This window comes from Schistocerca piceifrons, chromosome X, assembly GCF_021461385.2.
Source record: "Schistocerca piceifrons isolate TAMUIC-IGC-003096 chromosome X, iqSchPice1.1, whole genome shotgun sequence".
Classification (NCBI taxonomy): domain Eukaryota; kingdom Metazoa; phylum Arthropoda; class Insecta; order Orthoptera; family Acrididae; genus Schistocerca; species Schistocerca piceifrons.
Genome location: NC_060149.1, coordinates 617,693,194 through 617,718,437, shown reverse-complemented (window position 1 = coordinate 617,718,437; position 25,244 = coordinate 617,693,194). Strand labels below are relative to the sequence as shown.

The 25,244-nt window shown below is 46.8% G+C and overlaps 1 protein-coding gene across 5 annotated transcripts in view; it reads right to left on the bottom strand.

Annotated features, from left to right (window-relative positions):
- Positions 1-25,244, bottom strand: part of LOC124723030 (dihydrofolate reductase-like) — a 130,499-nt gene that overhangs the window by 100,235 nt on the left and 5,020 nt on the right. For all 5 annotated transcript variants that reach the window (XM_047248205.1, XM_047248206.1, XM_047248203.1 and 2 more), the window contains exon 2: positions 24,935-25,090. In XM_047248205.1, the coding sequence (XP_047104161.1) occupies positions 24,935-25,065 (131 nt within the window). In that variant the 5' untranslated portion in view covers positions 25,066-25,090. The remainder of the gene's footprint in view (positions 1-24,934; positions 25,091-25,244) is intronic.

Below are 25,244 nucleotides of genomic sequence, written 5' to 3'. Positions count from 1 at the left end.
AGAGAATGGCAGATTTCCGCCAGGGCAGGCAGAGGGAAGAGTACTACATAGTGGGAGTCTCCTTCATTGTGCGAAGTTTATTACACAGGGGGATAGCCTCCCAAGAGTCAGTCCATGATTGAGTAAAAAGAGATTTGCTGTAAAGCTGCATAACCGCCCCCAGAGGGATCACAGAGAACGGGGATAGGTTTCCACCCTCCCAAACCAGATGATCAATAATTTCATTACCCAGGATACCTACAAGGCCTCGAAAGCAAAGTTAATCATCCAAACAAGCAGCATCACCAAGATCAGTGAGAAGGTCATGGATGGCAGAGACCAAGGGGTGGTGGGAGAAACTTAGAGCAATAGCCTGAAGGCCACTCATTGAGTCCATACATAACAAACCTTGGGTGAGTGAGGACTGTTTAATGAAGCTGAGGGCTTGATAGATGAACATCAATTCCGCAGGAAACACCCCACATGTGGCAGGCTAGAGATGGTGTTCTGTGCCACCATGAAGGCATATTACACATGATCAGCGGATCTGGAGTCACTGGTGTAAAAAACAATGGCATCCTGAAACTCTTGTACATGCATTCATGACAAATAATGGAACACCAATGAGCGATGGAGGCTTTTAGACCCCGAAAGAGATCCACCCACATCCGGGGCCAAGGAACCAATGAAGGTGGGGTGTTTGGGAGAGAACACGAGGAAGAGGACAAGGAGGGGAGACGAAAGTCACGACAGAGAGAAGTGAGGCAGAGCCCAACCAGTAAACCACCTGGGGGTGGGCAGCAGGTGGGCAACGGCCCAGAGCCATGAAAAGAATAGAATAGGGAGTGTGAGCAGGAAAGGAACAGATAGTGACGGGCATACAAAACCTGAAATTGGTACAACCAATTTGGAAGCGGAGGGACCTCAGAGTCAACCAGACGACTGGCGACAAGGCCAGTGTGAAAGGCACCAGTGGTTAAACGGATACCACAATGGTGAACTCGATTCAAGAGGAACAGCGTGGAAGAGGCAACTGATCCATAAAATCGACAACCATAATCCAGATGAGACAGAACTAGTGCCTGGTAAAGGTTGAGAAGGGTCAAACGATCTGCAGCCCACAAGGTGTGCGCAAGGAAGCAAAGGGCATTGAGTTTACAAAAACAGCCAACCTTCAGATGATGGATATGGGGCTACCAAGTAAGCCTGTTGTCAAAAAGATCACCCGAGAAATGGAACTGGGGGACCATGGCCAGGTGTTGGCTTTCAAAGTAGAGCTCCAGATCAGGATGGACCTTAGTATGGTGACAGAAATGCACCACCCACAACTTAAGGGGAGAGAACTGAAAACCGTGTGAGAGCGTCCATGCAGAAGGGTGCCAGATGGCACCTTGGAGTAGTCATTCCACAGAGGCCACCAAGTGGGAGCTAGTCCAAATACAGAAATCATCCACATACAGAGCAGGGCTGATCAACGGTCTGGCCGAGGCCACAAGTCCACTAATAGTGAGGAAAAAAAAGGACACTTGTGCAGCGGCATCCACAGGGGTCAGCAAAGAGCTGACAACAGTGCCAACCCAGACTCTGAATGACCAGTCAGATAGGAACTGGTGAATAAAAATCAAGAGGGGGCTGTGAAAACACCACTCATGGAGCATGATGAGAATGTGATGGCACCAAGCTGCGAGGTAGGCCTTACAAAGATCGAAGAAAATTGTGACAAGATGGCAGCAATGAGAAAATGCCTGCCGAGCTGCGGTTTCCAATTGAAGCAGACAATCGATCAGAGGCCATCCCTCCCAAAAGCCGCACTGTAAGAAAATAAAAAGGTCCCAAGAGTCAAGGACCCAACTGAGCCGATGAGTCACCACCCATTCTAGTAACTTGCAGGGGACACTGGTCACACTGACTGGCCGGTAACTATCAAGAGACAATGGATCCTTGCCAGGCTTAAGAACACGAAACACAATACTGTCTCTCCACTGAGAAGGGAAAATGCCTTGGAACCAAATATAGTTAAACATCTGGTGGAGATATTGTTGTTGTGGAGGACTGAGGTGTTGAAGCAATTGGTTATGGATGGAATCACTGCCAGGAACTCAATCATGGGAAGAAGAGAGGGCCACAAGAAGCTCCCATTCAGCAAAAGGTTCTTTGTAGGATTCCGCCTGACATGGGGTAAAACTTAAGCGGGAAGTTTCAGCCAGCTTTTTCTGGAGCAGGATGGTGGCTGGATAGTAGGCTCACACCGATGCAGTCACAAAATGGGTCGCAAAGTGTTCTGCGAGAACTGATGGATCTGCACGAAGGCCACCCGGAAGGGCAAGGCCCAGAACGGAAGACTGCCACTGACAGCTTGTAGGGTGTGGAATGCAGCACACATACATGACAAAGGTACACAAGAATGCAAAGAGAAGACAAAGCATTCTTGACACACCCACTTATTCTCTCTCTGATTAAGTAATGGACTTTGCCGTGAACGTATTTAAAGGTAGTAAGACCGGTGGAGAATGGGAGCCACGCACACCGACTATCATGGATAGCGGTGGCAATGGCTGTGCTCCACTATGAAACTGGTGACGGCAAGGCCTGTCAAGCGGGGAACGACAATGCAGGCAGTGTGAATTATCCTATCGAACAGATCACAGACCACTTCATCAATACAAGCTGACAAAGAAATCGTAAACATGATCTACAAGGCATACAGAGGCCAATCAGCACGGTGGAAAGTCCAGCGGTATAACCTGGCCATCGGGAGGTGAGAAGGGAATGCGAGAATCAATGAGAAGTGGCCACTATCACAAAGGTCATTGTGTGGCAACCAATGTAAGGAAAGAAGAAGGGGAGGGAAAGAGAGCAGAAGATCAATGGCAGAGAACATGATTAGGGTAATCATCGTTATAAAGGCATAGGGGGAGGCGAGAGGGTGAGGGGGGACGGGAGGCGAGAGGGTGAGGTGGGAGGGGAGGGGAGCCGAGGGGGAGGGGAGTGGGGGAGGGGGAGGGGAGTGGGGGAGGGGAGGGGGAGGGGAGGCGAGTGGGAGAGGGGGAGGGGTGGCGAGTGGGAGAGGGGGAGGGGAGGCGAGTGGGAGAGGGGGAGGGGAGGCGAGCGGGAGAGGGGGAGGGGAGGCGAGCGGGAGAGGGGGAGGGGAGGCGAGCGGGAGAGGGGGAGGGGAGGCGAGCGGGAGAGGGGGAGGGGAGGCGAGCGGGAGAGGGGGAGGGGAGGCGAGCGGGAGAGGGGGAGGGGTGGCGAGCGGGAGAGGGGGAGGGGAGGCGAGCGGGAGAGGGGGAGGGGAGGCGAGAGGGTGGGGGGGGGAGGGGAGGCGAGAGGGTGGGGGGGGGAGGGGAGGCGAGAGGGTGAGAGGGGAGGGGGGAGGGGAGGCGAGAGGGTGAGAGGGGAGGGGGAGGGGAGGCGAGAGGGGGAGGGGAGGCGAGAGGGGGAGGGGAGGCGAGAGGGGGAGGGGAGGCGAGAGGGGGAGGGGAGGCGAGAGGGGGAGGGGAGGCGAGAGGGGGAGGGGAGGCGAGAGGGGGAGGGGAGGCGAGAGGGGGAGGGGAGGGGAGGCGGGAGGGGAGGGGAGGCGAGATGGGAGGGGGGAGGGGAGGCGAGAGGGGAGGGGGGAGGGGAGGCGAGAGGGGAGGGGGGAGGGGAGGCGAGAGGGGGGAGGGGAGGCGAGAGGGGGGAGGGGAGGCGAGAGGGGGGAGGGGAGGCGAGAGGGGGGAGTGGAGGCGAGAGGGGGGAGGGGAGGCGAGAGGGGAGGCGAGAGGGGGGAGGGGAGGCGAGAGGGGGGAGGGGAGGCGAGAGGGGGGAGGGGAGGCGAGAGGGGGGAGGGGAGGCGAGATGGGGGGGGAGGGGAGGCGAGAGGGGGGAGGGGAGGCGAGATGGGGGGGGAGGGGAGGCGAGATGGGGGGGAGGGGAGGCGAGATGGGGGGGGAGGGGAGGCGAGAGGGGGAGGGGAGGCGAGATGGGGGGGAGGGGAGGCGAGATGGGGGGAGGGGAGGCGAGAGGGGGGAGGGGAGGCGAGAGGGGGGAGGGGAGGCGAGAGGGGGGAGGGGAGGCGAGAGGGGGGAGGGGAGGCGAGAGGTTGGAGGGGAGGGGAGGGGAGGCGAGAGGGGGAGGGGAGGGGAGGCGAGAGGGGGAGGGGAGGCGAGAGGGGGAGGGGAGGCAAGGCGAGAGGGGGAGGGGAGGCGAGAGGGTGAGAGGGGAGGGGAGAGGGTGAGAGGGGAGGGGAGGGGAGGCGAGAGGGGGAGTGGAGGGGAGGCGAGAGGGGGAGGGGAGGCGAGGCGAGAGGCGAGGCGAGAGGGGGAGGGGAGGCGAGGCGAGAGGCGAGGCGAGAGGGGGAGGGGAGGCGAGGCGAGAGGCGAGGCGAGAGGGGGAGGGGAGGCGAGGCGAGAGGGGAGGCGAGAGGGGAGGCGAGAGGGGAGGCGAGATGGGAGGCGAGAGGGGGAGGAGACAAGGTGAGGGGGGAGGTGAGGGGGGAGGTGAGGGGGGAGGTGAGGGGGGAGGTGAGGCGAGAGAGGGGGGAGGGGAGGCGAGGGAAAGGAGGGAGGGGGGGGAGAAGGGGGAGGGGAGGCGAGGGGAAGGAGGGAGGGGGAGGGGAGGCGAGGGAGAGGGGAGGCGAGGGAGAGGGGAGGCGAGGGAGAGGGGAGGCGAGGGAGAGGGGAGGCGAGGGAGAGGGGAGGCGAGGGAGAGGGGAGGGAGAGGGGGAGGGAGGGGAGAGGGGAGGGGAGAGGGGAGGGGAGAGGGGAGGGGAAGGGGAGGGAGAGGGGGAGGGAGGGGAGAGGGGAGGGGAGAGGGGAGGGGAAGGGGAGGGAGAGGGGAGGGAGAGGGGAGGGGAGGGAGAGGGGAGGGGAGGGAGAGGGGAGGGAGAGGGGAGGAGAGGGAGAGGGGAGGGGAGGGAGAGCGGATGGGAGGGAGAGCGGATGGGAGGGAGAGGGGAGGGGAGGGGGAGAGGGGAGGGGAGGGGGAGGGAGAGCGGAGGGGAGGGAGAGGGGAGGGAGAGGGAGAGGGGAAGGAGAGGGAGAGGGGAGGGAGAGGGGAGGGAGAGGGGAGGGAGAGGGGAGGGAGAGGGGGAGAGGGGGAGGGGGAGGGAGAGGGGAGGGAGAGGGGGGAGAGGGAGAGGGGAGGCGAGGGAGAGGGGAGGGAGAGGGGGAGGGAGGGGAGAGGTGAGGGGAAGGGGAGGGGAGGGAGAGGGGAGGGAGAGGGGAGGGGAGGGAGAGGGGAGGGGAGGGAGAGGGGAGGGGAGGGAGATGGGAGGGGAGGGAGATGGGAGGGGAGGGAGAGCGGATGGGAGGGAGAGCGGATGAGAGGGGAGGGGAGGGGGGAGAGGGGAGGGGGGGAGAGGGGAGGGGGGAGAGGGGAGGGAGAGCGGAGGGAGGGAGAGGGGAGGGGAGGGGAGAGGGAGAGGGGAAGGAGAGGGAGAGGGGAAGGAGAGGGAGAGGGGAGGGGAGGAGGAGAGGGAGAGGGAGAGGGGAGGGAGATGGGAGGGAGATGGGAGGGAGATGGGAGGGAGAGGGGAGGGAGAGGGGAGGGAGAGGGGAGGAGAGGGGGAGAGGGGGAGGGGAGGGGGAGGGAGAGGGGAGGGAGAGGGAGAGGGGAGGGAGAGGGAGAGGAGAGGGGAGGGAGAGGGGGAGAGGGGAGGGGGAGGGAGAGGGGCGAGAGGGGCGAGAGGGGCGAGAGGAGAGGGGCGAGAGGGGCGAGGGAGAGGGGAGGGAGAGGGGAGGGAGGAGGGAGAGGGGAGGGAGGGAGGGAGAGGGAGGAGAGGGGAGAGGGGAGGGGAGGGAGAGGGGCGAGAGGGGCGAGAGGGAGAGGGGCGAGAGGGGCGAGGGAGAGGGAGGAGAGGGGAGGGAGAGGGAGGGAGAGGGGAGGGAGAGGGGAGGGAGAGGGGAGGGGAGGGAGAGGGGGAGGGGAGGGGAGGGAGAGGGGGAGGGGAGGGAGAGGGTGGAGGGAGAGGGGGGAGGGAGAGGGGGGAGGGAGAGGGGGGAGGGAGAGGGGGGAGGGAGAGGGGGGAGGGAGAGGGGGGAGGGAGAGGGGGGAGAGGGGAGGGAGAGGGGAGGGGAGGGAGAGGGGAGGGGAGGGGAGGGAGAGGGGAGGGGAGGGAGAGGGGTGTGGGAGCCGAAGGGGAGAGCAGAGCAGGGCGGGGAGGGGAGAGGGGGAGGGGAGGGTAGAGGGGAGGGGAAGCTGAGGGCGAGAGCAGGGCGGGGAGGGGAGAGGGGGAGGGCAGAGGGGGAGGCAGGAGGGAGAGAGGGGGAGGCAGGAGGGAGAGGGGGTTGGGAGGGGAAAGGGGAGGGGAGATGGGGAGGTGGGAGGGAGAGCCGGTTGGGAGGGGAAAGGGGAGGGGAGATGGGGAGGTGGGAGGGAGAGCCGGTTGTGAGGGGAAAGGGGAGGGGAGAGGTGGGGGAGAGGGGGAGGGGAAGAGGGGGAGGGGGATGCAGGGGGAGGTGAAGAGGGGGTGGGGGATGCAGAGGGTTGGGACGAGGGGATGTGGGGTGCAGGGGAGGAGGTGGGGAGTGTAGAGGGAGATGGGAGAGGGGGTGGGGATAGGGGGAGGGGAGGGGAGGGGGATGGGGGAGGGGAGGCTAGGGGAATGGGGGAGGGGAGGCTAGGGGAATGGGGGAGGGGAGGCTAGGGGAATGGGGGAGGGTGGCTAGGGGAATGGGGGAGGGAAGAGTGGGCAGTGGGAGGGGGAGGGGAGAGGGGGAGGGAAGAGTGGGAGGGGAGGGGGAGGGGAGAGGGGGAGGGGAGAGGGGGAGGGAAGAGGGGGAGAGAAGGGGGGAGGGGGTGTAAGGGGGGAGGTGATGGAAGGGGGGAGGTGACGGAAGGGGGGAGGTGACGGAAGGGGGGAGGTGACGGAAGGGGGGAGGGGACGGAAGGGGGAGGGGACGGAAGGGGGAGGGGAGGCGAGAGTTGGGAGGGGAGAGTGGGGAGGGGAGAGTGGGGAGGGGAGAGTGGGGAGGGGAGAGTGGGGAGGGGAGAGTGGGGAGGGGAGAGTGGGGAGGGGAGAGTGGGGAGGGGAGAGTGGGGAGGGGAGAGTGGGGAGGGGAGAGTGGGGAGGGGAGAGTGGGGAGGGGAGAGTGGGGAGGGGAGAGTGGGGAGGGGAGAGTGGGGAGGGTGTGGGCGGGAGGGGGAGGGCGGGAGGGTGTGGGCGGGGGGGGGAGGGCGGGAGGGTGAGGGCAGGAGGGGGAGGGGTGGGCGGGATGGCGAGGGGAGAGGAGGGGGAGGGTGGAGGAGAGGGAGGGGCGATGAGGGGGAGGGGAGATGAGGGGAAGGGAGAGGAGGGGGAGGGGGAGAGGAGGGGGAGAAGAGGGGGGAGAGAAGGGGGAGGGGAGAGAAGGGGGAGGGGAGAGAAGGGGGAGGGGAGAGGGGGAGGTGAGAGGGGGAAGAGGGGGAGGTGAGAGGGGGAAGAGGGGGAGGTGAGAGGGGGAGGTGAGAGGGGGAGAGGAGGGGGCGAGGGGTAGGGGCGAGGGGTAGGGGCGAGGGGTAGGGGCGAGGGGTAGGGGCGAGGGGGTAGGGGCGAGGGGGTAGGGGCGAGGGGGTAGGGGCGAGGGGGTAGGGGCGAGGGGGTAGGGGCGAGGGGGTAGGGGCGAGGGGGTAGGGGCGAGGGGGTAGGGGCGAGGGGGTAGGGGCGAGGGGGTAGGGGCGAGGGGGTAGGGGCGAGGGGGTAGGGGCGAGGGGGTAGGGGCGAGGGGGTAGGGGCGAGGGGGTAGGGGCGAGGGGGTAGGGGCGAGGGGGTAGGGGCGAGGGGGTAGGGGCGAGGGGGTAGGGGAGAGGGGTAGGGGAGAGGGGTAGGGGAGAGGGGGAGGTGAGAGTTGGGAAGGGTGAGGGGAGAGGGGGAGGGGAGTGGGGGAGGGGAGAGGGAGAGGGGGAGTGGGAGGGGGAGGGGGGAGAGGGGGAGAGGGGAGAGGGGGAGGGGAGAGGGGAGAGGGGGAGGGGAGAGGGGGAGGGGAGAGGGGGAGGGGAGAGGGGAGGGGAGAGGGGGAGGGGAGAGGGGGAGGGGAGAGGGAAGGGAAAGATACCTTTACAAAGGAAGATACAGAAATACTACCCCAGTGTAAACATCACTCCAAAGATGAAATATTAGTGTCAGCTACTTAGAAAAACAGCTGCAATTTTAACTACTAAACAAGGCCCCATGATACAATGGAATCCCTGCTAGGTTCTACACAGAATTTGTACCCAAGTTAGCTCTCATTTTAATGATTAAATACAGTACATAACTCGAACAAAATACTGACCCCAGTGGCTGGAAGAAAGCACAGCTCACATTCAATTAAAAGAAGTGTGCCAGTAGCATAAATTATCTAAAAAATAAAAAACACACACATACCCAAAATCACTTATGTCCATATATTGTAGAATCCAAGACCATACAGAAGTTGGACAGAAACATGAAAACTCTGGAAGAAATGTATGCCTGGACATAAATGCAGATGCTAGCCAAGTGGGCAAGTTACGCTGTTTTATTTGACCATGAATGGCACCTGTGCAATGCCCTCAATACATTGCAACTGTCAGCTGTGGCCGGAAAAGTGTTCCATATAGTTGTGAGTGGATTATGTTGGAGTTACATGAATTCAAATGTGGGCAAATTGTTGGTGCAAATATGGTGAAAGCTTCCATAACCAAGGGAGCCAATGTGATGGGTGTCTCAAGAGGCACTATATTGAAGTTCTGAATCACATACAGGGAAAGCAGAAAAACAAGTCACAACCCGGACAAAAGTGTGTGATAGTGTTGTTGGGTGATAGTGTTAACAAAATATATGTCACAATTAAATTTTATGACCATGAAACAATAGACCATTTAAATAGGCAACAGCTATAAGATCAGTTGTAGAGTAATGTGAATTATTCCTCATTTTCAAAAATTCATATCTTTGTTCAGTCAGATATCAATGTTGAAATTTTCACTGTACGTTGATATCATATGGGTGTACAAACTGTGCAAAAATCATATTTTTATACTCAGTCTCACCTGAGATAACTAACCACAAACTCTACAAAAAATGAAAATTTTCAAATTTCAAACATTCATAAAAAATTAAGGACACATTTGTAATTGTTCTTGCTCTATATGAGGATGGTAGTGTATGATATATAGCTATAGGAAAAAAATGAACTCTCATACATCATTCCTTGTTTGTTATTTTTGGGCCTAAAACGTGGACTTTTTAAAAATTTGGATATCAAACTTAGGAGGTCATTTTGACTGGTTACTTTTGAATTTAGGGTATTTTGTGTAATAAACGATGTTGTAGAGGAGGCTTTTCTAATAACAATCATGTCAATTGCAATGTTGTAACTTAACCCAGTACAGAGATATTAATATTTTTGCTAACATCTCTAAACTGAAACATTGTCGCACGCTTACAAACGAAAATGGCAGCCATTCAGTAAAGGTGAAAGATAATTTTTTTTTAAAAAAAAAACTGCTTTGAACTTCTCAACTATAGGGTAAACACACATAAAATATTAAAATATGGAAAAATGGTCAAGCAAAACTCAATTTTTATTGTACCACCTACAGCTCTTCTGAATGGTTTAATGATGATGTCATACTCTTGGGTAAATCACTGTGGAGATAATATAGTCCCACATTCGGATCTGAAAATGGAGACTACTGAAAAGGATGTTGTTATCAGGAAAAACAGAATTCACATTCTATTAGTCAAAGTGCAGAATGTTAAATCCTGAAATCAGTTAGATAGATTAAAAATTTAGAGAAGGAAATGGATAGGTTTAAATTAGATATAGTGTGAGATAGTGACATGTGGTGACAGGAACTTCTGATCAGGTCTGGACAGTGTGATCAAACAAACAATCAAGTATAATGCTGCAGTAGATGTAACAACAAATAAGAAAATAGGTATATGGGTAAGATGCTATAAAGAATATAGTGAAAACATTATCGTTGCCAAGAGAGATTAAACACCAATGTGTTTCACAGTACTGCAAGTTTATATGCCTATTAGTTGTGCAGATGATGGAGAGACTGAATGGATGTATAATGAGATAAAAGAAATAAGTCAGTTCATTAAGAGAGACAAAAATTTAACTGTGACAGGAAACTGAAGTTCTATAGAAGGAAAAGGGAGGGAAGAAAAAATTGTAAGAGGACATGCAATGGGAGAATAGATTAAAGGAAGAAGCTGCCTGGTAAAAATTTGCACACAGCATAATTAATCACTGCTGACACTTGGTTTAAGAATAATGAAGAGTCGTCGTATATGCAGATGAGATCTAGAGAACCCAGAAAGTTTCAGACACATTATTTATTAGTAAGACAGTGATGATCAATATTCCATTAATTATAATTCATCAGCTCTGCATGCAAATGCAGATGCAGTGGTGTGATCCCCTAGACTGGTACGATCCCCTAGACTGGTGTGATCCCCTACGGGTCCCAGAGAGGACTTTGATAAAAAAGGAGACTGCTTGCTTTCACACTGATTCATAACTCTAGAGATGTCACAGCAGCCAAATACAATGATCCACTCAAGCCAAGACTGCCAGTTTGTACAAACTAGCTGGCCAGACACTCTTCCTTTGGCAGCCTCACTCAATGCTCCTTTTCACAATACCATGTCCTTTATCTTTTGAAAGGTGTCATATTATTGAATCAATATGACCATCAGTGTTGAGAGGTGATTCCGGACATTCTGTACTCCTGTATATTGAGACTCCTGTATCAGTCCCACCAGGGCATTTCCAGACTGAAGGATGTTGCCTCGCAAAGTGCACTGGTCATGGGTTGATGGGGATATTGGATGCATGGCTTAACAATGCCAATTTTGTCTGACGTAGCAATCTGCTGTACCCCAAGCTTACCAGCTGTGGGACTGGATGCATACGAACTTTATAAGTCTACTCCATGGGACCATGTGGTCAATTTTAACACACTCACACATTCAGATTTCTCATATGTCATTTCAACAGAACATGATGGAGAATATCAGCAAGGCCATTGTATTGAAGGAGCCCCACAAACACCAGTCACCAACAACAGACCACGGTTTCCTTCTGCTGATTTTCAATGGTTTTGCACTCAGAATGGAATCAAGCATATTACCACAAATCTCTTTCACCCTGCATCTAATGGTATGGCCACATATTCTGTACAAAAGTTTAAAACACAGATGAAAAAATTATTCAAATCCAAGCCTATCCATTCTGCATGGCATTATTTTTTTCCTCTTTCTGGGCAATCCTGATTGACAATTTATGACCTGTGGAACATTTGCATGCTTTCCCTCATTGTTCCCTGTTAGATCTCTTGCAGCCTCCATCAATACAACTGGAAGAAGCAGTGACACATTTTAATGTGGGCATCCCTGTCTGGGTGCACATGTGGACATTTGCCTGGCTGGACATGTGGCTTCTTTAACATGCAGCAAGACCGCCAACTGGTCCTGAGGGCCACGCATCATGGCGTTCTCCACTGGCACTGGAACCAGCTCCATATGTGCCATCCAGAGAAATAAGGTAACCATCCATCCCGTTTCCCCCCCCCCCCCCCAGGACAGTCCCGATTTTTGTGCGTCTGTCCCGAATTTTTTCAAAGGTAATTCGGGACATCTGTTTGTCCAGAAATTTAACAATCATGACCCAATTTGTCCTGAATTAGACATTGATTTCACCTGTATCAGTATATTTTATTGTTAGTTTTAATTATGGTGGGAAACTGTTTGACAAGAGGGTATGACAAATTGTCGAAACCGTTATCAAACTGTTTCTACTGTGCAAACATGTCTTCTTCCAGCAGAGGTAAAGAGTTTTCATGGTGCTGTATTATTTTTCTATGAAACTGCTCTATCCTACCTAAAAAAGTGGACTGAAAAAAGTTTCCAGAACTTGGACTGCTACAATTGAGTTACCTTGAATCAAATACCTGTATGGGATGACATTGCAAGAACTTCTTCTCTAGCTAGCGTAACTGTGCCATATGTTCAGTTTGCAGAAAATGTAATGTATGATGAGTATGTTAGTGTCAAACAGTTTGTAACCACTGAGAAAATCATTGAATGGACTGCTAACAACACTGTTCCTGGTCAAAGATGGGTTGAGATGATTTCTCATTTCAGCCAGAATCATGTGCCATTCTCAAATGTACTCAAGCTAGTGGAGTTTCTTTTCTGCCTTCCTGGCACTAATGCTGCTACTGAAAGGGTATTTTCCCACATGAAGAATATATGGACAAGTGACAAAACACAGTTGGCTGTAGAAACCATGAAAGCAATGTTAGCAAGCAAAATAAATTATGATGAAACTTGTGTCGAGTTTTTTCATATGTTGTTGAAAAATACAGATTTGATAAAGAAAGTTCACAGCACTGATAAATACAGTTGCCCTGATCACATCCATTCATCTTAGAAGGTATTAATAAAATGCAAATGTGCTTTTCTTTGTAACAAATTTAATTGATATTTTGTATTTATTACATTTAATTGAAACCTTCTACTCATATAATAAATAAATAAATAAATATAGCCTATTTTGCAAAATTTTTAACGTGTCCTGGATTTGAGCCTAGGAAATATGTTAATGTCCCGAACTTGAGTCTAGAAAATATGGTCACCTTACAGAGAAGGCTCTGTCCCAGGATCTGCCACAATGGCAGAGGCAACCCACCTCGTTCACCCCAGGATGACCAACAGCAAACAAGGGGTTTGGTTTCAGGACATCATAGGCAGTGGGTACCTGGCATTCCCTGTTTTCCAGCCATCGTCCGTAACTCTTATGGATCCGGATCTGGACAATATGTAGAAGGTCCCCCAGTCTGCAAGAGACCTGATGTCAAACGCACAGCTTTATCCAGAACCAGCATCAAGCTGTGAGTCTGAACCTTCATCACCTACTGCCCCTCCAGCGTCAGACTCTGGAGCAGCTCCCCGATTGACAGCATCCAATGCTGCACCCTGTGTTTACAATGTGTCAGTGCGTCAATTGATAGAATTATGCATATGTACAGGGAGGTCACTAGGTGAAGTGCAAAAGTATCCCTCAACCAGTGCCAAGTCACATACCACAACACACGGGGCAGGTTTAAAAACTGCTACATACTGCCACAGTCTCATTTGGCAACTAGCCAATGTTTACAGCAAACTCTCAAGTGTACCTGTTGACAATGACTCTGCACTATGTGGTTTTCTCCTGGACTGTAATCTGGATTTTGTTGTTACCTACCAAAGGTGTTCGGCTAGCGCATAGATTTGCCTGTTTGCCTAATGTGCTCATAATTCATCTAATAACTGTTTTTTCCTAGAACAAACTGATACTATCTGGATATACAAAGAGTGTGATTTGTATCCAAGAGTTTCCTAGTCAAACCTACAAACAGTGTTCTCCGGCACTGATGTACGAGTTATTCAACAAAATTCGGGGTATTGTACTGACCGCAAGGTATCCACCTCCAAAAGCCTTTTATTTTATATATTTCCAGAAGAGCCAGGAACTGTTATTCCTGTGATTTAATTGCAAATAAGTTGTGCTTAGTACAATCTGTATTGTTGACAAAGCAGACTTACATCTATATCTTTACCTCGCACAAAGTGGCCGATAGAACATGTTTTTCAAACAGATGTAACTTCACTGATTTTCATAAAGAAAAATAACAGTCACATCAAAACAATTCATAAAAAATGCAGTTATGACACTCCAGTTTAACTATGAAATATTACATTGTGTACTTATGTTCTCTTAGCTGTACACAATGCTTGGCCTCTATTCCTCAGTTTTCATTCCTTATTGACTCATAATCAGTATAAAGTTACTAGAAGCAATGATTTCACATATTCTTCCAAAACTTATGTCTACTTTGGACAAAACTGTCTTTGTGTAACTTCTGAATGAGCACCTTTCAGTGTGGATGGAACTTCAGCTCATTTTGTAGTACATGCTGTGGTAAAGAACAATACAGATCTTAAGCTGAAGCACAATGGCTATTGGACTGCCACTGATTCTGAACCATCATTCTCACATTTCCAACACTTTTTGGAGACCAAACTGTACCAGGACAGCCAGCTGATTTTCTCTTCATAGTAGATGCAATAGTGTGAAATTAGGGAATACAATTGAGTGCACTGTTACTATTAGGTATTACCTTTACGCTGCACAACATTAACCATCCAATGAAAGACATCGGGCAGTACTGCTTGAAATACAAAGCAATGTGCATCACATTCCACTATGCCATTTAATAAAACAATGTTCTCACCTAGTAACATCAGTGTATATAGTACCTGTGGAAAGGACCAACGTTATATCAAAAACACTTTTTTTTAATAGTCTGGTGTATTCCTTGGCAGTCACAGACTTTTCCATGCTTTACACATAAAGGGACATCATCTTTAAAATCAATTAAAGCACAGCTAAAAGTGTCATTTGTTTTACAACACAAAACCCTCACTTTTATACATGAATCTTTACTCCGCATTATAATGCCTCCCTTACAGAACCACCTTTCCATTATCCAGGGAAGAAATTATTTAATGCCTCATCTAATTCACTGCAACCAGCAGAAACCTGAGATTTTACACACATCAGTAACAATACCATACTCCCGAAACTCACGACTACTTCTGATAAAAACTGAAGTTTGGAATCTGTCCCAAAAATGGCAAAAATTAAGCCATGTTGGAAAGAAATCATCAAACCAAGCAAAGCAGGGATCAAATGTTCTTATTCAAGGTCTTAGTTTGGTGGACTGTCATTTTTTCATGATTTCTTTGATGGAAAGTTTGTCATTCATACTGTTAACAGCACAGTTTCTGAGAAATCTCTTTCTGAAACAATAAATATCTGGAATCACTGAACATGCATTTAGATATAAATTTCAAAGAAAATTAATTCTACTTCATTATAATTATTTTAAAAATTAATTTAGTTTTCGATCTTATAGATGTTTTTCAACACCACTGGACAGGAAATTTCTTCCCAGTTCCATATTAGGTGCTTTCCAGCTTCTCAACATTGTTTAGACTAAGAAACTATCTTGTTTTAAGGACAGTTGCTAGCAAATGCATGTTTCCTATCTTATGAAAGTTCCAGGTTAGACAGACATAACAGGACATCACAAATGCCAACTATTACTATGACCATCAATGAAGAAATTGAAAAAAGAGTTTTCTTTTCACTCTGCAGCAGGATTGCTCTGCAGACAAAATAAAACTATGTGGCAGATTAAGACCTGAACCTGAATCCTCACCTATTACGGGCCTTGCTCTAATCAATTTAACTATCAAGGCATAACTCAGACGCAAGCATCTGACAGAAAATTCCACAATGAATAAAATCGTTTGTTGCCAAACGAAAGATTCACTCTGGAAAAAATCCTTAGGCCATGGGTACATCATGATCACCATAACCTCTCCGCCAAGAGCACTGAATCCACTGATGTATGCAAGAGTGTCTATGGAGATAAGAAACCAACAGAAATTTTCTGATTGTCTGAAGCTATGAGATTGGTTGAGAGTCATACCTAGGTAACTCAGTTGACAAAAATCGTTCTCCTTGAAAGACAAATCTCAAGTCCCAGTCCAGTGCAAAACTTTAACCTATCAATAAATTGTAAAAGAATACAAATTTATCTTTAAAAATACCAAACAAATATCTTAGCCTTCTGTCATCACCACAGAGTCCAAATTACACAATACTACTCATCTGTAATAAGAACATGTATCAACCCCTGACTAAAGTCACAAGATGGCATCAAGTGTAAGTTGTAAGTTCAGAAGGCCCAGTGACACACAGTGTATATCGTGTAGTATAATAACAAAAGAGGTGGACTCAATTAACTCTAAAACTGAAAACCATGTTGGCGGTCCATTGATACATTCTGAATGCTTTTCGCTTGACACAACTGGTAAACGCTGCTAATAGGGTATAAAAAATTCGGCATTGGTCTTAGACCATCTACTTAAGATATCGACAGGGAACACTGTAATCTATATAAAAAATCTTGGACACCCTGATTATTACTGTCAGGTAATAAAGCTAAAAACAAGCTTGGTAAAACCCAAAACAACTGAAAGCCTACTGATTGCCTCAGACCATAAAATACATATTTTATGTAGAGCAATGGTAAATTGAATCTGGGATGAAGTGTATATGAAAAACAACAGATGCTAAGTTGTCTAAATCCTGCACACTGTGTAATTTTTGAGGAGGCATTTCCAAAAATAGCCACTTCAATAGCATCAGCTGAGGAAAATAGATGGCTAGCTGCGGGTATTAGAAAGTCCTCCAAGCAAATTTAAAATTCTCAGTTCTTTGCAAATGCACCTCACTGAACCACAATATATAAATTACTATCAGAGGTACAAAATGATATACAAGAAGGTATCACTTGTTTTTTAAAAAAATATATTCAATGACAAAATAATGTGTTTGTTGTTGTGGTCTTCAGTCCAGAGACTGGTTTGATGCAGCTCTCCATGCTACTCCATCCTGTGCCAGCTTCTTCATCTCCCAGTACCTACTGTAACCTACATCCTTCTGTATCTGTTTAGTGTATTCATCTCTTGCTCTCCCTCTATGATTTTTACCCTCCACACTGCCCTCCAGTACTAAATTGGTGATCCCTTGATACCTCAGAACATGTCCTACCAACTGATCCCTTCTTCTAGTCAAGTTGTGCCACAAACTTCTCTTCTCCTCCATTCTATTCAATACCTCCTCATTAGTTATGTGATCTACCCATCTAACCTTCAGCATTCTTCTGTAGCACCACATTTCGAAAGCTTCTATTCTCTTTTTCTCTAAACTATTTATCGTTCACGTTTCACTTCCATACATGGCTACACTCCATACAAATACACGATGATAACAAATTTCTCTTCTTCAGAAACGCTTTCCTTGCCATTGCCAGTCTACATTTTATATCCTCTCTACTTCGACCATCATCAGTTACTTTGCTCCCCAAATAGCAAAACTCCTTTACTACTTAAAGTATCTCATTTCCTAATCTAATTCCCTCAGCATCACCTGACTTAATTCGACTACATTCCATTATCCTCGTTTTGCTTTTGTTGATGTTCATCTTATATCCTCCATTCAAGACACTATACATTCCGTTCAACTGCACTTCCAAGTCCCTTGCTGTCTCTGACAGAATTACAATGTCATCGGCGAACCTCAAAGTTTTTATTTCTTCTCCATGGATTTTAATACCTACCTTGAATTTTTCTTTTGTTTCCTTCACTGCTTGCTCAATATACAGATTGAATAACATCGGGGAGAGGCTACAACCCTGTCTCACTCATTTCCCAACCACTACTTCCCTTTCATGTCCCTCGACTCTTGTAACTGCTATCTGGTTTCTATACAAATTGTAAATAGCCTTTCGCTCCCTGTATTTTACCCCTGCCACCTTCAGAATTTGAAAGAGAGTATTCCAGTCAACATTGTCAAAAGCTTTTTCTAAGTCTACAAATGCTAGAAACGTAGGTTTGCCTTTCCTTATTCTAGCTTCTAAGATAAGTCGTAGGGTCAGTATAGCCTCACGTTTTCCAATATTTCTACGGAATCCAAACTGCTCTTCCCCGAGGTCGGCTTCTACCAGTTTTTCCATTCATCTGTAAAGAATTCGGGTTAGTATTTCGCATCCGTGACTTATTAAACTGATTGTTCGGTAATTTTCACATCTGTCAGTCAGCACCTGCTTTCTTTGGGATTGGAATTATTATATTCTTCTTGAAGTCTGAGGATATTTCGACTGTCTCATACATCTTGCTCACCAGATGGTAGAGTTTTGTCAGGACTTGCTCTCCCAAGGCCGTCAGTAGTTCCAATGGAATGTTGCCTACTCCCGGGGCCTTGTTTCGACTTAGGTCTTTCAGTGCTCTGTCAAACTCCTCACGCAGTGTTGTATCTCTCATTTCATCTTCATCTACATCCTCTTCCATTTCCATAATATTGTCCTCAAATACATCGTCCTTGTGTAGACCCTCTTTATACTCCTTCCACCTTTCTGCTTTCTCTTCTTTGCTTAGTACTGGGTTCCCATCTGAGCTCTTGATATTCATACACGTGGTTCTCTTTTCTCCAAAGGTCTCTTTAATTTTCCTGTAGGCAGTATCTATCTTACCCCTAGTGAGATAAGCCTCTACATCCTTACATTTGTCCTCTAGCATTCCCTGCTTAGCCATTTTCCACTTCCTGTCGATCTCATTTTTGAGACGTTTGTATTCTTTTTTGCCTGCTTCATTTACTACATTTTTTATTTTTTCTCCTTTCATCAATTAAATTCAATATTTCTTCTGTTACCCAAGGATTTCTTCTAGCCCCCGTCTTTTTACCTACTTGATCCTCTGCTGCCTTCACTACTTCATCTCTCAAAGCTACCCATTCTTCTTCTACTGTATTTCTTTACCCCATTCCAGTCAATTGTTCCCTCATGCTCTCCCTGGAACACTGTACAACCTCTGGTTTAGTCAGCTTATCCAGGTCCCATCTCCTTAAATTCCGACCTTTTTGCAGTTTCTTCAGTTTTAATCTACAGTTCATAACCAATAGATTGTGGTCAGAGACCACATCAGCCCCTGGAAATGTCTTACAATTTAAAACCTGGTTTCTAAATCTCTGTCTTACCATTACATAATCTATCTGAAGCCTGTCAGTATCTCCAGACTTCTTCCATGTATACAACCTTCTTTTATTATTCTTGACCCAAGTGTTAGCTATGATTAAGTTGTGCTCTGTGCAAAATTCTACCAGGCGGCTTCCTTTTTCATTTCTTAGCCCCAATCCATATTCACCTACTACATTTCCTTCTCTCCCTTTTACTACTACCGAATTCCAGTCACCCGTGGCTATTAAATTTTCGTCTTCCTTCACTATCTGAATAATTTCTTTTATTTCATCATACATTTCATCAATTTCTTCGTCATCTGCAGAGCTAGTTGGCATATAAACTTGTACTACTGTAGTAGGCGTGGGCTTCGTGTCCATCTTAGCCACAATAATGCGTTCACTATGCTGTTTGTAGTAGCTTACCCGCACTCCTATTTTTTTATTCATTATTAAACCGACTCCTGCATTACTCCTATTTGATTCTGTATTTATAACCCTGTATTTGCCTGACCAAAAGTCTTGTTCCTCCTGCCACCCAACTTCACTAATTCCTACTATATCTAACTTTAACCTATCCATTTCCCTTTTTAAATTTTCTAACCTACCTGCTCGATTAAGGGATCTGACATTCCACGCTCCGATCCGTAGAACACCAGTTTCCTTTCTCCTGATAACAACGTCCTCCTGAGTAGTCCCCTCCCGGAGATCCGAATGGGGGACTATTTTACCTCCGGAATATTTTACCCAAGAGGACGCCATCATCATTTAACCATACAGTAAAGCTGCATGCCCTCGGGAAAAATTACGGCTGTAGTTTCCCCTTGCTTTCAGCCGTTCGCAGTACCAGCACAGCAAGGCCGTTTTGGTTAGTGTTACAAGGCCAGATCAGTCAATCATCCAGACTGTTGCCCCTGCAACTACTGAAAAGGCTGCTGCCCCTCTTCAGGAACCACACAATTGTCTGGCCTCTCAACAGACACCCCTCCATTGTGGTTGCACCTACGGCACGGCTATCTGTATCGCTGAGGCACGCAAGCCTCCCCACCAACGGCAAGGTCCATGTTTCTCGGGGGGAAGCAAAATAACATATAAAACACAAGATAAAAGCAAAGTAGCATGGGACGTAATGAAACCAGAAAAGACAAACAGAGGTATAGTGACATACAAATCAAAGATGGGAGTAGAGTAATAAAAAATATTCAGGAGTCGACAAATCTTATAAATGAGTGTTTTTCTGGTATTGCACAGAAGCTGCAACAGAACCTTCCTTAAACACATGTAGCACCCACAAAGAATTGCACTTCAAGCACAATGATGTTTCCCTGAAAAACAGCTTGAAGTCAGGAAGACAATATATCAATTAAAAAATAAGTCGTCAGCAGGAATAGTTGAGGTTCCAGCCTCTGTTCTGAAGGCATACATTTACAGTGAACAAACCTTGTTGACGAAAATACTGTGTGTGTCGTTTAGCTTACGTATTTTTCCTGAGAATCTACAGCATTAAACAAGAGTTGGGTTCATACTAAAAAAAAAGGTTATGCAGAGTATTGAAAACTACAGGTCACTTTCACTATTGTCAGTGTTTTCAGAAACATTGGAATCAATCATGAAAGATAGACTAATGAGTTACATGTATAACTGCAACATACCTAAAGAAGCACAGTTTGTTCTGGGAGAAGTACAACATCAGCCATAACAGAGTTCACAAAAGTAGTATGTGAAGCTTTGGACAAGGACGACTATCACAGGCATATTCTTACACTTATCCATGCCTTTTGACATTGTTGATAATGTTGTTGATGTTGGTATGGTCTTCAGTCCCAAAACTGGTTTGACATAGATCTCCGTGTGAGTCTACCCATGAAAGTCTCTCCATCTCCAAATAACTAATCCAACCTAGACACACACACACACACACACACACACACACACACACACACACACACACACACACACACAGAGGTAAATCCTCGATTTCTCAGATCGTGTATCAACTGGTCTGTTTTTGTAGTCAAGTTGGGCTATAAATTTCTTCCTCAATTCAATACAGCACCTACTCATTAGTTACATGAGCTACCCATCTAATCTTCAGTATTCTTCCGTAAGGTAGCACCCATTTCATAAGCTTCTCTTCTGTTCTTGTCTGAACTGCTTATCGTTCATGTTTTACTTTTGTACAAGGCTACACTCTGGACAAATACCTTCATAAAAGACACCCTAACACTTCATTTTATATTCAACGTTAACAGAGTACTCTGTTTCAGAAAAGCTTTATTTTTATTTTTATGCACTTTCTGCTTCTCTATCATTAGTTATTTTTCTGCCCAAATATTCAGTTGGTGCCTAAGTTCGTACCATTTTTCCATAAATTTAATAAACACAACAGATAAACATAACAGAGACTTTAGTCGTCAATAATATTTTTTTTTTTTCACTATTTACTACACTCTGCCAACACTGGCGTAACTTTTTAATTCCATGACTGTAGAAATCATGTGGTTTTGAGGTGAAGAACTAATCAAGCCATGTTCAGAGCCCATTTTCATCCAGAAAGAAAGTTCCTTGAAGGTTGTTTGATAGACTGGAAAAGGTGAAAATCTGAGGGTGCACATACAGGCGAATAACATGGGTGCCAAACAATTTCCCAATCCAACTCTTTATTGGGTTTTTTGTTGATCTAGCAGCATGCAGGTGGGTGTTATCATGGAGTAGCATCACTTCACGCAGTCTTCCTGGTCATTGTCCTTGTACTGAGTCTGCAAGACATATGAACTGTTGACAATAAATGTCAGCACTGATGGTTACACCTCCGGTAACCAATTCATAGTACACAACATCATTGCTGCTCCACCAGATGCTTAACATTACCTTTTGTGGATGTATGCAGGTCTTTGTATGGGAAGTTGCTGCTTTGTTTGGGCTCAACCATTCCTTACTTTTCCTGATGTTAGCATAAAGACACAGTTTCTCATCACCAGTAATGATACAGGATAGGAATGGTTGGTGTTTTTCAGGGGCCAACTGATGACGAGCAAGCAGCCACCTGCTGATTACTGTGATTTTGGCTTAGAGCATACGACAACTATACACCCAATTTTTAAACCTTCTCCAGTGCATGCAAATGTCACATAACAGCAGAATGATCACAGTTCACTACATTTGCAAGTTCTCGTGTACACTGATGTGGATCAATGCATCTAAATGATCTTCATCAAACACCAAAAGTCTTCCTGAACATGGAGAGCCACCAATGTCAAAACAATTTTCTTACCATGCGCTCTATCCAATGGCAGTATCTCCACACACTGTGTAAAAGTTTCTCGCTCCCCTATACTGAACTCAAACAGAAGAACATGTCAGACATGTTCTGCTTTCTCCACTTGGCATTCCATTTCCTAGTATCTAACAACTCCACTCACTATGATAAAATGACAATATGTAAACTCAAATTGCAATCGTGAACTACAAACAAAAAATGATGATCGATAAATAAACCCATAGCAACTGGAATACCAACATGGGGAGGGGGGGACCACACTATGAACTTCTGTACCAACCTAATAGCAAGACTCATTACTGCTCTCGTATATCCTTCAACATCACCTGATTTAATTTGACTATGTTCCATTACCCTTGTCTTACTTCTGTTGACACTCATCTCACAATCTCTCTTCTAGACACTATCCATACCGTTCAACTGCTCTACCATGTCCTGTCCTATCTTCTCTGACAAAATTACAATATCACTGGCAAACGTCAAAATTTTTATTTCTTCTCCCTGAAAATTACATTCTTCCCCAAATTTTTCTTTGGTTTCCTTTACTGCTTGCTCAATGTACAATATGAATAACATGGGGGACAGATTACAACCATCTTTTACTCCCTTCTCAACTACTGTTTTCCTTCCATGTCCCTCAACTCTTGCAACTGCAGTCTGGTTTCAACACAAGCTGTTAATAACACCTTTGTTCTCTGTATTTTATCTATGTTACTTTCAGAATTTTAAAGAGTACATTCCATTCAGAGTTGCCAAAAGCTCTCTCTAATGCTACAAATGTACACTTGCCTTTCTTTAACCAACTTCTAGGCTAAGTCCTAGGATCCATTTGCCTCACATGTTCCTACATTTCTCCAGAACCCAAACTGATCTTCTCCAAGGTCAACTACTACCAGTTTTTCCTATCTTTTGTAATTTGTATTAGTATTTTCCAACGATGACTTAAACTGATAATTAAGTCATATTCACACATCAGCGTCTGCTTTCTTTAGAACTGGATTTATTACATTCTTCTTGACCTCTGAGGTTTTTCAACTTGTGTCATTGGGACTTTGTTTCCTCTTCAACCTTTCAGCACTCTGTCAAATTCTTCTCCCAGTATCCTATCTCCCATCTCATTTTCATCTACTTCTTCTTCCCTTTCTACAATAGTGTCTTCAAGCTCATTTCCCTTGTACAGCACCTCTACATATTACTTTCAGTTGGTATTTATCTTTCCCCTAGTTACACGCGATTCTACAGCTTTTTATGTGTCCTCTAGCTATTCTTGCTTAGCAATTTTGCACTTCCTGCCAATCCCACTTTTAGAGGATAAATAATAAATTGAAATTTCATTCTGGAAATAATAAATTGTCTGAAGAGATGAGAAATATTACTACAGTAAACGTTGTTTAAAAAGCCAGCTAAAACATACTTCCCAAGTAATGTGAATGCTATTAAAGATTAATTAGAGGACTCAGAGCAGAGGTTAATAACAAAAGAAGACAACTACAGACCCTGTCACATTACAATACATAATCACAGTGTGATGCTCTTAGAAGCACATGTGTCAACATCTATAGGGCATGAGTTCAACATCTCACTCACCAGGAAGTGATGACGACTCAGTTTTCCAGATGGATTTGATGGGAGGACATGCAAATGTTTACGTCCCTCATCCTGGAGTTAGCAGTGAGCATCCATTGTGTGTGCGGTGGTATGGTGCAAAACTATGTTTTACATTATATGACAGTTGGTGCAAATTGTGTATAATTGGGACCAACTGTACGAAGGTGTGCAGTCTTCGTATTCAGGACGATGGAGTTCGCTCTCTCCCGATTTAGGTTTTCTGTGGTTTTGCTATATGTCAAGCAAATGCCAGGACGGTTCTTTCCGTAAGCTGATCACCTGTCCTATCCTCAAAGAACATACTTATATATTCCACATGTACATTTATTGGCTCTATATATTTTCACTGTATTATGATGCAAAACCTGTATTATTATGAGATGATTCCTGGATGAACGAACAAGTAAAAAATAAAAAGATAACTGATGATAGTCCATTTATTAATGAGTAGATATGGTTCAACAAACTGCCACATACTTTGAAAAGTTGTGAAACACAACTGTTCCACAGGAAGTTAAAAGTTTTCCTAGAAAATAAGTGTTTGTCTTCACTCAATGGATTCTAAGCAACACGCAATACAGGGTGTCCGAGAATTTTTGCAACAAACTTCTACAGGTGTTGGGGGTCTAACATAAGGACTGAGAAATGCATAGCAACCCTACAGCCACAAATGTCAGGGGTTAGTGACCACAGACGTCAAAGAAACAAGAGTATTTCAATTGAAACATTTATAGGGCATCACGAGTACACACGATGTATGACATGAATACACCTCTAATACTACAACAGATTCTCGAAGTTTGCACTACCAGATGCCACGCATGACAGACACCGAAGGAATATTGACTGACACACACTTAAACACATCAGAAGTTTCTTTGACTGTAGCAGCTGCGCAGATGATTTTTCCGATGATATTTGTTTCAGACTCAACAGGACCACAATACACAAAACTTCGTGGCTCCCCACAGAAAGATATAAACACTCAATAAATCCAGCAAGCATGGGGGCCACGGTGCCAGTTCACCACACCCAATCAATTGAAGCAAGAATGACTTGTTCAAATGCCCATGAACAGCCAGTCCAAAATGAGCAGGCTCCTCATCTTGTTGGAACCACATGCTGTGTCTCACATTTTCTGGAACATCTTCAAGTAGGCGGCATTCCCCGCCAGTACTCTCATGTACAGCAACACCTAGCTGTGTACAACAACATTTATGGACATGGGCTGCTATGATTCTCAATCATTATCCTGTGGCCCATCAGCCCTAGAAGTTTGTCGCAACAATCCTAGGATACCCTGTATATTAAGACAAATGTATGGACCACTACTAAACGAATACATCATTTATATTTATTACAATGAAATCACTGTTTAATTTAAGCATGATGTTTGCAAAAGTTGGGTCACACAAAGAAGGCTACATCAAAAATATTAAATAAATAAGTATGGGATACAAAAAGGCCTGTAACTGAGGTAAAATATGGTTGAATTGCAAAAGCTTACCTATTTGTGCGAGTCAATACAACATTCAACCGTCCAGGAAGAGGTCGAAATTTTTCTGGTATAGACTCCCATGTCTTCCTTCCCATTACAACAGCATTTTTCTTCAGTGGATCGGTAGTACTCTTTGTCATTCTTGAAAAATATGCCAGCTCCTTCCTGCAAAAAAGAATATTTTTATTCATTTTTATTCATTTCAGTCATTCTGCTTTTCAACATAATGTAGCAATCACACTTTCTAGGTCCAAAAGTGATAAATTTAAATTACAATAACCACATTTTGTGCTTTTAAACTATGTTCATATGTACTCAA